Source organism: Megalobrama amblycephala, linkage group LG10 (genome assembly GCF_018812025.1).
Source record: "Megalobrama amblycephala isolate DHTTF-2021 linkage group LG10, ASM1881202v1, whole genome shotgun sequence".
Taxonomy (NCBI): Eukaryota; Metazoa; Chordata; class Actinopteri; order Cypriniformes; family Xenocyprididae; genus Megalobrama; species Megalobrama amblycephala.
The window spans coordinates 11825409-11840240 of NC_063053.1; the positions used below are offsets into that span (position 1 = coordinate 11825409).

The window sequence follows — 14832 nt, forward strand, 5'->3', positions numbered from 1 at the left end:
TTTTTTTTTTTTTTTTGCACTGCTTTTCATTTTCATTGACTTACATCTACATCTTACATCTAATTTCTAATATCTAATATTTTTATGCCGTCAATATGATATTGGTGTATGAAACATCCACAAACTTTAGTATCTTTTGCATAGAAATACTGATCAGAACAGGGACAGAACATGTGCATTTGATCAATAAAAGCAACCATTTATTTGACAAATTGAATAAATGTATGGCTTATATCAAAATAAGTAAACACTCAATGGCACTTCTGATTTAAACACTATACATTAAATGCCGCTTCTTTCGACATACATTTTAAAAGATTAGGATATACAACATGCTTTATTTTTTTATTAAACAATTATTATGTATAACAGAGCATTTACTGTCAGATTACAAATCACAATATATTGGGTGAATTCAGGGTGATTGGGACACTTTTTGCCACGGAGATGATTTGGAAAAAGTGTCCCAATCAATCTGAATTCACCCTACCACAAACAGTAATGGTGAACATTGTGGAGAAAATAGATCTCTAACTGTAGAAACATAGAAACAGCTTTTACATTTGTTTTTTTTTTTTAATATAATCAACATGTATGATTTTGAGATATCCTTTATGTACAAAATGAAGATCATTTTATACACATTTGCTCACAGGCAAAATAATGCACACACAGAAGCTTAGCGTTTGATGAGGTGGTCTCGTATCTTGAAGCTGATGATGCCCAGTATCACGAGCGCAGGCAGGAAGGCGTAGAGCAGGAGGAAGTCTAGTGTGTAACGTGACAGAGCTCCAGGATAACCCTGTTCTATGATCATATTTCCATTGTCTACCAGACAAGCTCCTGGCATACCAGCTAAAGGGGCTGAGAGACAAACGGTTAGTCAGATGATTTCCAAATGCACACCTTATTCATTATGTGTTAAAGATCCCATAAAACCAAAAGTTAAGTTAATTCATGTCTATCCAAGTTAGTCCAGGTTATCTGTATGATTTAGACAAAAATTAGCAAATATACACTACCGTTCAAAGATTTGGGTTCAGTACTTTTTTTACTTTAATGGAAAATTATTTATCCATGCACATCATTTTTAAACTTCATGTGCCCTCATAATCTTTAATCTTTAATCAAAAATGAACTTTTTTCTCGTTTTGAGAAGTGGTTTCACTTAGCTATACATTACAACAGGCATCAAAAGACCATTTCTGATTCATGAGACATTAAATTGATCAAAAGTTACATTAAAAACATTTACAATTTTACAAAAGTTTTCTATTTTAAAGTAATGTTGTTCTTTTGAACTTTCTATCAAAGAACCCTGAGAAAAATGCATAATGGTTACCACAAAAATATTAAGAACTGTTTTAAACCTTGATAATAATAAGAAATGTTTCTTGAGCAGCAAATGATTTCTGAAGGATCATGTGAAACTGAAGACTGGAGTAATGATACTGAAAATTCAGCTTTGCCAACACAGGAATAAATCACATTTTAAAATACATTGAAAGATACATTGACAGCTATTTTAAAGTGTAATAATATTTCACAATATTACTGTTTTTACTGTATTTTTACCAAATAAATGCAGCCTTGGTGAGCTTAAGAGACTTCTTTCGGAAACATTACCAAATCTTACTGACCTAAAACTTTTGAGCAATAGTCTAAGCTTTTAAAATGTACAAGGAACAATTAAAGGAACACGCCTTTTGATATGTCGCACATCAACTTCCTGTTTAAATAGGAAAATCATTAACACAGGAAATGAAAAATGTGTTTGTCAAGCCATTTCATAGGGTCCATTTTGAGAATGCATGAGACTGAAGAAGAAGATTTTTCTTACTGCAGGTGAAGTTTAGGCCATAGAACTCAGTGACGATAAGGAGCTCACAGCCGTACTTCTGGAAAGTTAGATAACTCAGCCACTGGAATAGTACAGGCATTTGTTTAAAACCCCTGAAAGAATAATAAAAAAAGATTTTTTTCAGAACAAACTGCACATTTGCATTATAATATCTAACTGGTTAGAGTAGATTTGAATCAGTTTTGAGCAATTGGCACACAAAAAAAAACAAAAAAAAACATTGGCAAGTGGGTATCAAAATCATTTTTTCACCTCAGAAATCCAGAGCCGACCATGATTCCAGCTATATTGAGTAGAGCGACCCCACTGTTGACCATATTGGGGTCTTGAACGACACCCAACAAGACCAGAGTTAAGAGTTCACCTACGATGTGAGGCACCATGACCACTGCTGAAAAACACAGGAAGCGCAGGGGATCCGGATTCATGCCAACAATCCTAAAAGACCAAACCACACACAAACAGCATGTCACGGTCCACAAACCAGACAATATTATTTGATCCCGAGGACATTCCCCTGGGTTTAACCCTCTGGAGTCTGAGGCTGATTTGGGGCCTGGAGAAGTTTTGACATGCCCTGACATTTGTGCTTTTTTCAGTTGTTCATAAACATATTAATGACACAAGTGTCATTACACTGTATTCAGCACAAACTAGGCTACCATAATATGTGAGGAACATGTATTTACATGTTTTTGTTTTTGAAGGAATAATGTTTATGCGTGGTTATTGAAAAAACAAAAAACTTAAGTCACTGAAATAAGGCCAAAAAAAGTATATTAAATCTGTATTGACAAGACTTCTGGGTATTGGAGGTTGTAGACTAGAGTTTTTGCTTCAGAATTATGTAAAAATTATGCTGCCTACTCCTTCATATAAAACAATATATTGATTTAGTTTTTGTAAGACACTTTTTGTCAAGAAACACAGTATGCGTGGAGGCGCGAATCATCATGAATAATGGGTCATTTACACCTGAGAAGACAAAAGAATCACATAACAATGACCTGAAATGACTTGCATATTAATGAGGCCTTTCAGTCAGGTAGGCTGTGAAAAAACTCTGTAACCATGTCTCAGCTCAATTTAAAATAATGGTATTCTATTATATTCTTTAAAATATCATGTATTTCTGTGATGCAAAGTGTCTGAACAATTATGTTACCTCTATGGCATTTCATATAGGCTTTTAGCTTAAAAGCATGCACATTTGGAGAAATATTGATGGATTCTTATATGTTTATGTCAATTTTCTATACAGAGGAGTAAAATTTATTCAATATTTATAGTCATCACTATGACTGCTGGATACTGTGTTTTCAATTCATACTTGCAGCCGGAGGGGGCTATGTACACCTTCAGGCCACAAATTCATATAAAGAAGAAAAGCAACCAGGAACTAACGGCATGTCTTCTAGAGATCGCTAACCATGGCTTTACAAATTCATATAAAGAAGAAAAGGAACCAGGAACTAACGGCATTTCTTCTAGAGATCGCTAACCATGGCTTCAAAGGTGCCCTAGATTATGTTTTTAAAAGATGTAATATAAGTCTAAGGTGTCCCCTGAATGTGTCTGTGAAGTTTCAGATCAAAATACCCCATAGATTTTTTTTTATAATTTTTTTAACTGCCTATTTTGGGGCATCATTATAAATGCGCCGATTTTTTGCTGTGGCCCCTTTAAATCCCGTGGTCCACGCCCACAGAGCTCGCGCTTGCCTTGAACAGTGCATAAACAAAGTTTACACAGCTAATATAACCCTCAGAATGGATCTTTACAAAGTGTTCGTCATGCATGCGGCATGTATGCGTCTGATTATGTGAGTATTGTATACTGTTATATTGTTTACTTCTGATTTTGAATGAGTTTGATAGTGCTCCGTGGCTAACGGCTAATGCTACTCTGTTGGAGAGATTTATAAAGAATGAAGTTGTGTTTATGCATTATACAGACTGCAAGTGTTTAAAAATGAAAATAGCGACGGCTCTCTTGTCTCTGTGAATACAGTAATAACCGATGGTAACTTTAACCACATTTAACAGTACATTAGCAACGTGCTAACGAAACATTTAGAAAGACAGTTTACAAATATCACTAAAAATATCATGTTATCATGGATCATGTCAGTTATTATTGCTCCATCTGCCATTTTTCGCTATTGTTCTTGCTTGCTTACCTAGTCTGATGATTTGGTTGTGCACAGATCCAGACGTTAATACTGGCTGCCCTTGTCTAATGCCTTTTATAATGTTGGAAACGTGGGCTGGCATATGCAAATATTGGGGGCTTACACCCCGACTGTTACGTAACAGTCGGTGTTATGTTGAGATTCGCCTGTTCTTCGGAGGTCTTTTAAACAAATGAGATTTATATAAAAAGGAGGAAACAATGGAGTTTGAGACTCACTGTATGTCATTTCCATGTACTGAACTCTTGTTATTTAACAATGCCAAGATAAATTAAATTTTTCATTCGAGGGCACCTTTAACATCCAGATAAACACTTTTCAGGACAATAAATACACGATTGAGACAATGCATACAAGTATTGCCTCTGAATTTGCGTCTGAATAGCGCTGGCTCTGTGGGCGTGGCCGCATTAGCGGATAATGAGCTGAATCACAGACTTCTGACATGGCTCTCTTTTCATACAGATTACATAAACACAGAATGTTTGTTTTCGATTTGACTTGCACGATTTAAAACCTGACATTTCAACGTTTCTTTAGACATAAGTGTCATTTTTTTGTCATTAGTATTCATAAGTTACAGTTCATTTTCTGAGAACTATCAGATTGGACTTCGTTCAGAGGGAGACGAGAGATCACGCATCATGTTAGTTTTCTTTATTTTACAAAAAGCACAACATTGTGTTTTTACTCTGAGTGTACACAAATAAAAGAAGATATTCTATAGTTTCAATTGATATATTACTTGTGTCTCTATGACAAGAAATGACAGAGTATTTTAAGTCTGTTTTGCTGCAATGTGAAAAAAATCCTGCAAAACGCGCCGGCGCGTTAACGGACTCCAGAGAGTTAAACCCTAGTTACTCTGATGAACTCAAGGAGCTTTATACAAACACACACCCATGCTTACCAATAAAGGAAAGAGGTGAAGATGAACACACTGATAAAACTGAAGGGCAAGATATGGATGATGTAAGCCAGAAACATCTGCCATTTCTGGTACAAACCATCTTTACTCTCCTGGTCAGCAATGGCCCTTAAAGCAGGAACTGTTTTCAATCAAGAAAAAAAAGTGATGGATGACATTAGATTATTATCTACACTTATCTACAACTTTCTATTTATTTAAACTGCATGAACGAAAAGTGAAAATACAGTAGCAGACACGTCTTGTGTTAGATATATGCTATCTAAAGAGCTCTATGTTTAAGGTCAAGCAATAGTCATGCTGGAGTAATTTGTAAGGCAATATACCTCCTGTGTGTTTCTCTCTCTTATCTGGTGACCTACAGTGAGATGTGATCTCTTATCACTCATAAACTGATATATAAAGGACAGGTTTTACGTTTACATTTCGTAATTGGTCTAATTGCTGCATGATTGTTACCATCAATTCTCCCCTATAATCTGTGATTTGGAAATATATAAGAACTGTTTATGCACTCATTTGTTTGATACATCAGAAAAATATGTGCAGCAATTCTTGCTGCCTTGTTGAAACGCAATGCCACAAATGTTTTTTTCTCATTTCTATAATATAATTTTCTAATTTTTCTATAATATCGCACATGCCTTCATTTTGGTATTATGTGTGAGGGGTAATTATTTCACTTGAAAAAGAAGTAAACTACTCTCAAGATAATGTGTCTTCTGGCTCCAGAGATATTTTGAGGACTGTGGATGAGATACTCACATAGAGCCACAGCATTCAGCATGCCAGTATATGGTGATGCACCCATGGCTTGGTATATTAGGCCGATTCTGTCCTGCACGGCACCTTTTGTTACATCCTTACCCAGCTTCATGAGAAAAAAAGCAATAAAGAGGCCGTAGATGAGATTCTGAGAGAGGCGCATGAGAATGCCCATCCTATCACGAGAGACATTGCGCACAGTCCGCCTGTGTGTGTAAAAGAGAGAGAAATGCATGAAAAATTGGGGAAAAAGGGTGACCTAAATATGTGCTTCATGTGGTGACATCTAAATTAGCTGCTTTTATTTAATTGAAAAAAAAAAAATACTCTTTAATATTAAAGATAATATTACTTTATAATATTTACTTTTTCATTGCTCTTTAAGATATTGGCACACTTTCACTTTTTACAGGTCCCTTCATTAAAACTTTTCAAGATTTAACCACCTAAAAATAGTCATTCAATAGTCAGTTTTGTGGCTGCTGTTTTACCTCAGAAGGACATTCAGTTTGGACAGCCAGTTGGGGGACTTCTTGTTTTTGAAGGGGATCATGGGTTTGTCTGGTCTTTGGCAGCTTTGCTCAATCCTTTCCAGCATGCTTTTGTAGATCTCTGAGTTCTGGTAGGCTGATGTGATGTCGTGCATGCGGCTGTAGGTGGCGGCTTCCCTCTCGCTGCAGCGTGTATCCACAGAAGTCAGATCAACTGTCAATTACAAAGGATGTTTTAATAAAAGCAGAACACTTTACTGGTATATTACATTTTGAGCTGTAAAGATAAATGTTTTTTTTTTCGATAACACTTTAGTTTAGGGTCCAATTAAGTTAACTAGTTGCTTATTAGCATGCATATTACTAGGATATTGGCTGTTTATTAGTATTTATAAATAGCATATATTAATTCCATATTCTGCATGACCATATTCTACATCTCTACCCAATACCTAAAATTAACAACTACTTACTTACTATTAATAAGCAGTAATTAAGAGTTTATTGAGGCAAAAGCCATAGTTAATAGTTAGTTAATAGTGTGAATTGGACTCTAATCTCAAGTGTGACCGTTTTTTCATACCAGTACATCTTAAAAACAGGATAATTCACTTAAATCCAAACTAAAGGCTAAAGAAAAAAATAAGATCTTGTGTCATCTTCTAAAGTCCTACCATAAATATCAAAGGGGTTGCAGTACTCAGGACACTCATATCCGCAGCTGCTGAAGAAATCCACCATCTCTTCAGGCTGCCCACAGAACACCAGTTCCCCTCGGCTCATGATTGCTATTCGGTTAAAAATCTGTACATATTTATACATCTTTCAGTCATTTGAATTTGCATAATCTAAACTATCACAATACATGCCACAATCACTGTGTTGAATGTAAAATATACTAAATGAACACCGCTTTATTGTCATATGAACCATACAGCTTGATAACTGAGCTACTTGGTAATGATATACTGTCTGAGGCGTTCATATACTGAACAATTTATGTAACGGAACATGTTCAGTTAAAAGGTGCTCTAAGCGATGTTAGGCCAAAACATTTTTTGTCACATACAGCAAACATCTACTCACTATCCGCTAGCTGCCTGTCCCCTGAACACACTGTAAAAAAACGCGGTCTCTGTAGTCGCCACAAGCTCCAAAAATGGCAACAAAAACTACCTGGTGCAGTCTGGACCACGAATCATAATAAACATGCTCCAGCCAATAACCGTCAAGAATGATTTTAAATGCGCGTTCATGACTGTTTCAGGAAGCACGGAGGGGAGGGGGAGGAGGAGGAGGAGGAGGGAGGGTCTGGCTAGCCTCTGTTTTGTTTGATAACACTTCGAACGTCAACAGGAAGTTACTCCACCCAGGATCACTTAGAGCACCTTTAATAGAATAATGAGTAATTTATTTAAAGCAACTTTTAATAGTATTTAGCAACATATGGCATTAATTATTTTTATGGTTTTATTTTTGCTCTTGTAGCTTGTTACTGTTTAACTGTTTTATTTTCACTCATTTATTTATTTACTTTAAATGTTAATATTAATACCTGTGAAGCACTGTATTTTATGTATGAAAGGTGCTAATACAAATAAAATGTATTATTTTATTATTGTTATCATTTTTTATGAGTTCATGCTGAGTTATCAACCAGTTCGGTCTGTTTTTTTCAAAGGAGACATTTTAAATGTCAACTCAAAGTTAGCTTTGTTGACTTTTAGGAGTAAACTAGCATATACAGTAGAAGCATCATGGCCCCAAAAAGGGCAATAAGTATTAGCCACTGCATCGCTGATCCTTCCAGTGTTAAAACAGTAAAAAGGCTACTCACTCTGAATAGTTCTGAACGGGGCTGGTGGATGGTGACTATGACTATTCGATCTCTTCTGGCCAGCTCAGCCAGCAGCACCACTATCTGATTAGCCGTCATGCTGTCCAGTCCTGTGGTTGGCTCATCCAGGAGAATCACCTCTGCCATGACAAATCGCAAAAGAAATAAAACAAATGAGAAACTTTCCACAAAGTCCACTCTCTGTCTTTTGAGAGACAACTTTGAGTGTCTTATTAATTCGAGTAATTAAAGCAATTAATAGATTTGGCTTTGTCTAAAGTTAGAGTCAAATTAATTGGCTGATGAATTAATTTACTGCTTGATTGGAGAAGGCAGCAGATGAAAGCCCCTTATAATTGCTGGTTTGTGTTCAGTTTGGAGTGGCCTTAACTAATCCATAGTCCACGGTCCCAGGAGACCCCTGAGGTCCAAAGAGCCAGATAAAGGATCCAGAGGGACCCTCATAGACCTCAGCTTAATATTAAAAATGCGATAACCCTGTCTGCCACTTTTAATATTCTACTTCAGTCCCTTTCACTCATTTGTACATTACTCAATAATCCTTCGAGGGACTTTGGGTCACCATGCTGGTCGCTCTGCATTTAAATAACACTTAGTCTTTAATAACATTTAGCTACTTCAACACATGTGAGGGGTGCATCATCTCAGCAAATCTACACACACTATGCAGTGTTTGTACATCATAACTAAATAAACATTACGCTAGTATTCAGCACTCACTTGGGTCCTGAAGCAGCTGGCTGGCAATGGAGACCCTCCTTTTCTCTCCACCAGAAATGCCCGGAAAAATGCGGCCTCCAATCACACTGTGAGCCACATGTCCCAAACTCAACTCCGCCATGACCGCGGTAACCTATGGCAGGTCAGAGTGGGATAAGGTTATTAAAAATGTATGAATGATAATGTTATGATAATGCTCCACAAAAATATGCATTTGATATTTGTTCATTTAATTGTATTTAATTATCAATTTTGAGTTTTTTTCAAATATAAACAATTGTTAAAAAATGGAGTCTGTGGTGATGTGGCAAATGAGTTGCGTTTGTTTTGACATCTGTGAAAGGAATGAGCTCACCTTCTTGTGTATGGCCTCAGCAGAGTGTTTTCTCAAAGCAAGTTGAGCAATGTATGTCAGAGTCTCCTCCACAGTCAGGTAGCTCAAGAGATTGTCACTCTGAGAGAGAGAGAGAGAGAGAGAGAAACATTCTATTTAAGCATTCAAAATAAGGTTATATTTCCAAATAAAGAATGGTGAATATAAAGGGATAGTTCAAGATTTTAATTTTTATAACTTTTCCAGTTCTAGAACTTTTAAAATTGATGTCATTTAATTTTATAATGAATATAATAATTATATACAAACAAAATTATATAAGTTTTGTAAAGCTCCTTAATAGAGTGGTGCAGGGATGTCGTCAAAACCCTGAAGACTAATTTGCCGCTGGTTCCCTCAAGATTTTCCTATAGGGTATTATAATGGTGTTTTCAATATATTTTCAATATATGAGTTAAAAAAAAACGATTTACTAATTCGTTCCCTTGAGTTACTAAAACGTGAGCACGATTTACTATTTACTATTTATTTTTACTATTTACTAACCACAATTTTAAACCCTTATGACTTTTCATACATGGATCACAAAATTGTGTGAAAAAGAGCAGCTTGGTCGTTCTGTTAAAAACCTCAATTTCTGAACCTTCTAAGAAAGAAATTCCTGAAAGAAATGAGAGTAATTATTAGTATATTTTCATTTTTGGGAGAATTGTCCTTTAAACAGCTCCCATGTTTATCCAATCAGAGCTGACATCTGGTGTTTTGTAAGGTATGCATTAACAGTGGTGTTTATCACCTATAATATGCATAAAGGTAATTCTGTATGTATTAACAGTTGACATTATCGACACATAAAACATTTCACAATTTCTAACCTTGGCTCCTGAGTTGGCGAGTGCTCTTAAATGTCACTGTTTGAAGTTCTTATCTGGATCTGGAGTTTAAGGCTTGTATTTATTGAGTTTTAGGCTTATTACTCTAAAGATGAATCATATGGTTGTTGAGTTTGTGCGTCATGTCTATATATATCTTTAATTGTTGTACTGTAAAGTTCACCGGAAAAAATACTGCTCTAATTAGCTATTGTGATTAAAAACTTCCCTGATTTGAACTTAACTAAACTTTCAAGATGTCATTTAAGAAAACTGCACATTTCAGGTTGACTAAACTTAATATTTTAAGGCAGCATAAATACTTTTTTTTTTCAGTGCTGTTGAAAACAGAGTTGAAAGGTATGTGTTTCCTGAAATAAACTACTATTTGGCAAAAAAGTTTGAAATGCTTAAAAGTACTTTCTTCATAGCTTCACTTTTAGCCAATATCTGTACATTTAGCCCCTGAGACATATTTAATTACAGGATTAGATTATAGCTTCCTTGCGTCATAAATTTAATCTGTAAAAATTACCTGTAATAATGGAAGTCTTGCCACGGTTATTTAATTTACTGAAAGATATGCATGAATAGCTCCAAAGAATATTACAATGAACTCATGTGTAACGGCTAAATTGAGAGTTCCCTCCAGATGAACTTTACTGCAAACTTTACTGTATTTGTTTAAGTTTGGTTGTGGCAGACATGACCTCTAGATACCTAGTCAATGGCTTTTTTTATCTATATACAGTACAGTCCAAAAGTTTGGAACCACTAAGATTTTTAATGTTTTTAAAAGAAGTTTCGTCTGCTCACCAAGGCTACATTTATTTAATTAAAAATACAGTAAAAACAGTAATATTGTGAAATATTATTACAATTTAAAATAACTGTTTTCTATTTGAATATATTTCACAAAGTAATTTATTCCTGTGATGGCAAAGCTGAATTTTCAGCATCATTACTCCAGTCTTCAGTGTCACATGATCCTTCAGAAATCATTCTAATATGCTGATCTGCTGCTCAAGAAACATTTAATGTGTACAATTGTACAAAATATTTGTGTACAATATTTTTTTTCAGGATTATTTGATGAATAGAAAGTTCAAAAGAACAGTGTTTATCTGAAATCTAATCTTTTGTAACATTATAAATGTCTTTACTGCCACTTTTGATTGATTTAATACATCCTTGCTGAATAAAAGTATTCATTTCTTTAATTTCTTTTCAAAAAAATAAAAATAAAAATTCTTACTGACCCCAAACTTTTGAACGGTAGTGTATAATGCTACAGAAGCTTTGTATTTCAGATAAATGCTGTTCTTTTGAACTTTCTATTCATCAAGGAATCCTGAAAAAAAAGTACACAACTGTTTTCAACATTGAAAATAATCATAAATGTTTATTGAGCACCAAATCAGCATATTAGAATGATTTCTGAAGGATCATGTGACACTGAAGACTGGAGTAACGATGCTGAAAATTCAGCTTTGCATCACAGGAATAAATTACTTTGTCAAATATATTTCAATAGTACACAGTTATTTTAAATTGTAATAATATTTCACAATATTACTGTTTTTTACTGTATTTTTAATTAAATAAATGTAGCCTTGGTGAGCAGACGAAACTTCTTTTAAAAACATTAAAAATCTTAGTGGTTCCAAACTTTTGGACTGTACTGTATATATATCTTCTACAGTTGACTAAAGGTCAGTCACATGTAGCCTGTGACATTTAGATTGACACGCACACATACACATTTGTTGTCACATTGTTTAATGTGTGAAATTATATTCATATTCTTACCAAAAACAAATCTCACCTGAAGAACATAAGAGAAACAGTCTTGATACTGCTCTGTTTTTAACGTTCTTCCATTTACAAAAATCTCTCCCAGAAGGTTGCCAGATTTCCCAATTCGTCCTGCTATAGCATCTAACAGAGTGGTCTTTCCAGAGCCTTGAGAAAAGGGCAACAAGTTTATTACTTTAAGATATATTATCTTTGTAGCCTTATGTAATGTACAATTACATAATAAGTTGCCTTGTTCATTCTGTTGCTTACTGTTTGTTCAATTTAGTGTCTTAATGCATATACAGTAACAATACTAGCAAGATCTATCAGAATATGATTTTTTGGTAACACTTTACAATAAGGTTCATTAGTTAAACATTAGTTAATGCATGAACTAACATGAACTAACCATGAACAATACATTTGTTACTGTATTTACTAATCTTCATTAATGTTAGTTAATGAAAATACAGTTGTTCATTGTTTGTTCATGTTAGTTCACAGTGCATTAACTAGATTTTACAAGATTTTGATAATGTATTAGTAAATGTTGACATTAACATTAACAAAGATTAATAAATGCTGTAGAAGTGCAGTTCATTATTAGTTCATGTTAACTAATGTACCTTATTGTAACGTTAATGATTTTATTAATAACATTTTTTAAATCTGTCACTGGTTATTTTGTTAGTGGTCATGCACTTAAACCCTTTAAGTAAATAAACAGAAAATCTACATTCCTTAAAATGTCACATTGACCATTACATTATCATTGTAAATAACACAAATAAACTCATACTGTAGCTGAGTATTTATTTCACAATACCATATTGTGGGCTCTGTAATTAAAATATGTTAACATTTTTAGCATTGCAGTCATTTTGTCTCCCAGGTTTTCAGTCACTTACCCGAGTTTCCCAGAATTCCCATTATCTGCCCACTGTCCACATGAAATGACACTTCATTCAGTATTTGTCTCGTCCATTTTTTTCTAAAAGATGAAAGGTCCCACCAGGGTCCTACACGTTCACTGTAACACACAGCAAATAAATGTTTATGAAAAGAACAAAAAGTAATTTTCAGTTTGTCAATATTTTGTCTTAAGCAGGATGGAAATGATTAAAGAAAAACACAGAAGTGAAGATGACACACTCTAAAATCATAGGTTAACAACAACACAGTTTGGGTAGTTCTTGAACAAACACAGTACTGAGTAAACACAAGACCAAACACATTCTGGGTTAATCTGTCTGAGCATTTTTAGAGTGAATATGTACACTTTAATGAAAGACTAAAAGTCTAACAGTTGTATAATCGTTGCCATACAAAGTCAGATGACGAGATTACTATGGCATTTAAACGTTCATTCATTGATCATTTAATGGTAATTGCATGCTTAAAGATTATAATATGTTCATAATGTTAATATATCTGCCCTATGACTGGATTTTTACAAAGTAATATATGTGTAGCAGTAATCTGTCAATAAGCACATGTTCTGTAAGTGGTTAATCAACAGAATAATGCTGCACATTTAAGAAATGTAGATTATTTTTTTTAATTTAGAATTCTGCATAAATTTTGGCACATCATTCATTTAAAAAAGAGAGATGAATAAATATAGTCCTATATTTGTGTATTTAGCATTTTTTATATATTACTATCGGACATCTTAAACAACAAGCTTCTATATTTTAACGTCAATTAAAATTCACTTAAATGTATTTTTATGATACATCAGAAAATTCTTTCCTGTTATACACATTTTGATGACTTAACTGAATTAAAATGATCAAAATGTTATATATTGTGTATTATATATCATGTACAATTTTTTTTTTAAAAGCATTTTAGTAACCAATAAGGTTACATTTTATTTCGATGTTCCACTTTAGACATTCTACTAACTATAAGTAACTTTGCAACTACATGTCAACTAACTCTCATAAAAGTATGTGTAGACTGTAGCAAACTGTTAGTAGACTGTTAGGTTAGTTAGTTGACATGTAGTTGCAAAGTTACTTATAGTTAGTAGCATGTCTAAAGTGGACCATCAAAAAAAAAAAGAAAAAAAAAAAGTGGGTAACATTTTATTTTACAGTGGCGTAGTTACACATTACTACATGTACTTACTATAGTAATAACAGTAAATTATGCATAACTACAAGTAACTAACCCTAAACCAAACCCTAACCCTAACTGTAACTCTATAATAAGTACATGTAGTTAATTAATTGTACTCAGTACTTATTTGAGTAATTACAATGTAACTACGGCACTGTAAAATAAAGTGTAACCAAAAAGTGTTATCATAAATAATATTAAATAATATTATGATTCTTTCAAGGTTTCAAGTTTTAATGGAGGGGTTTATTTTGTATTTTATAAGTGTATACGGTAAGTGAGTATTAGAAAGCTAAACATTGAAAGTTCTAAAACATTGACATTTGACATGATCTTAAGTGTTTATCATTTATTAAAATTGATGTTTGGTCATATACATGTGTCAGGTGCAGTGGTGGGTTTAACAGCCAGACTCAACATATTTACTCCTGAGCAAATTCAGAAACAAACGCAAGAGTTCATCGAGGTTCATCAAACACTTAATAACAGATTTACCAATAAACTGGTCCTAAATAATGGTTGAGGATTCAATGCTAACTTGCATCGACAATCATCGATTTCACCAGTTTCATTTCATATCAATGAGATATTCCTACCTCACAGTATAGGACACATTTTTGACGCTCAGGCAGCATGACGGATCTGTGCGGTCTGGGTTTGGACTGGCCGTCCCCATCTCTGACATCCCCTTAAAAGATTCATTCAACCCATTCTTCTGGAAAATGTCCTGCATGGAATAAGATTTCCTCATTGTCTCTTATTAATTGTCAAACTAGCCTGAATATCAATGTGACAGTCAGGTCCACGTCTTCAGCTGTCTGAACTCTCCAGCTTGTATTTCACTGATTAAGCTGGAACCATAAACAGTGACTCTTATCAGTAGAACTTTGC

The 14832-nt window shown here is 34.1% G+C and overlaps 1 protein-coding gene across 1 annotated transcript; it reads right to left on the reverse strand.

Moving 5' to 3' along the window:
* Positions 1 to 178: 178 nt before the first annotated feature.
* Positions 179 to 14698, reverse strand: abcg5 (ATP-binding cassette, sub-family G (WHITE), member 5). Its single transcript, XM_048204596.1, has 13 exons — positions 14538 to 14698; positions 12726 to 12847; positions 11846 to 11982; positions 9170 to 9268; positions 8815 to 8947; positions 8074 to 8213; positions 6911 to 7040; positions 6237 to 6450; positions 5746 to 5951; positions 4963 to 5101; positions 2114 to 2299; positions 1841 to 1953; positions 179 to 864 (listed from the first exon to the last, which is right to left on the reverse strand). The coding sequence occupies exons 1-13, from the start codon at positions 14690 to 14692 to the stop codon at positions 680 to 682; spliced, it is 1959 nt and encodes a 652-aa protein (XP_048060553.1). The 5' UTR covers positions 14693 to 14698; the 3' UTR covers positions 179 to 679.
* Between the last annotated feature and the right edge of the window lie 134 nt (positions 14699 to 14832).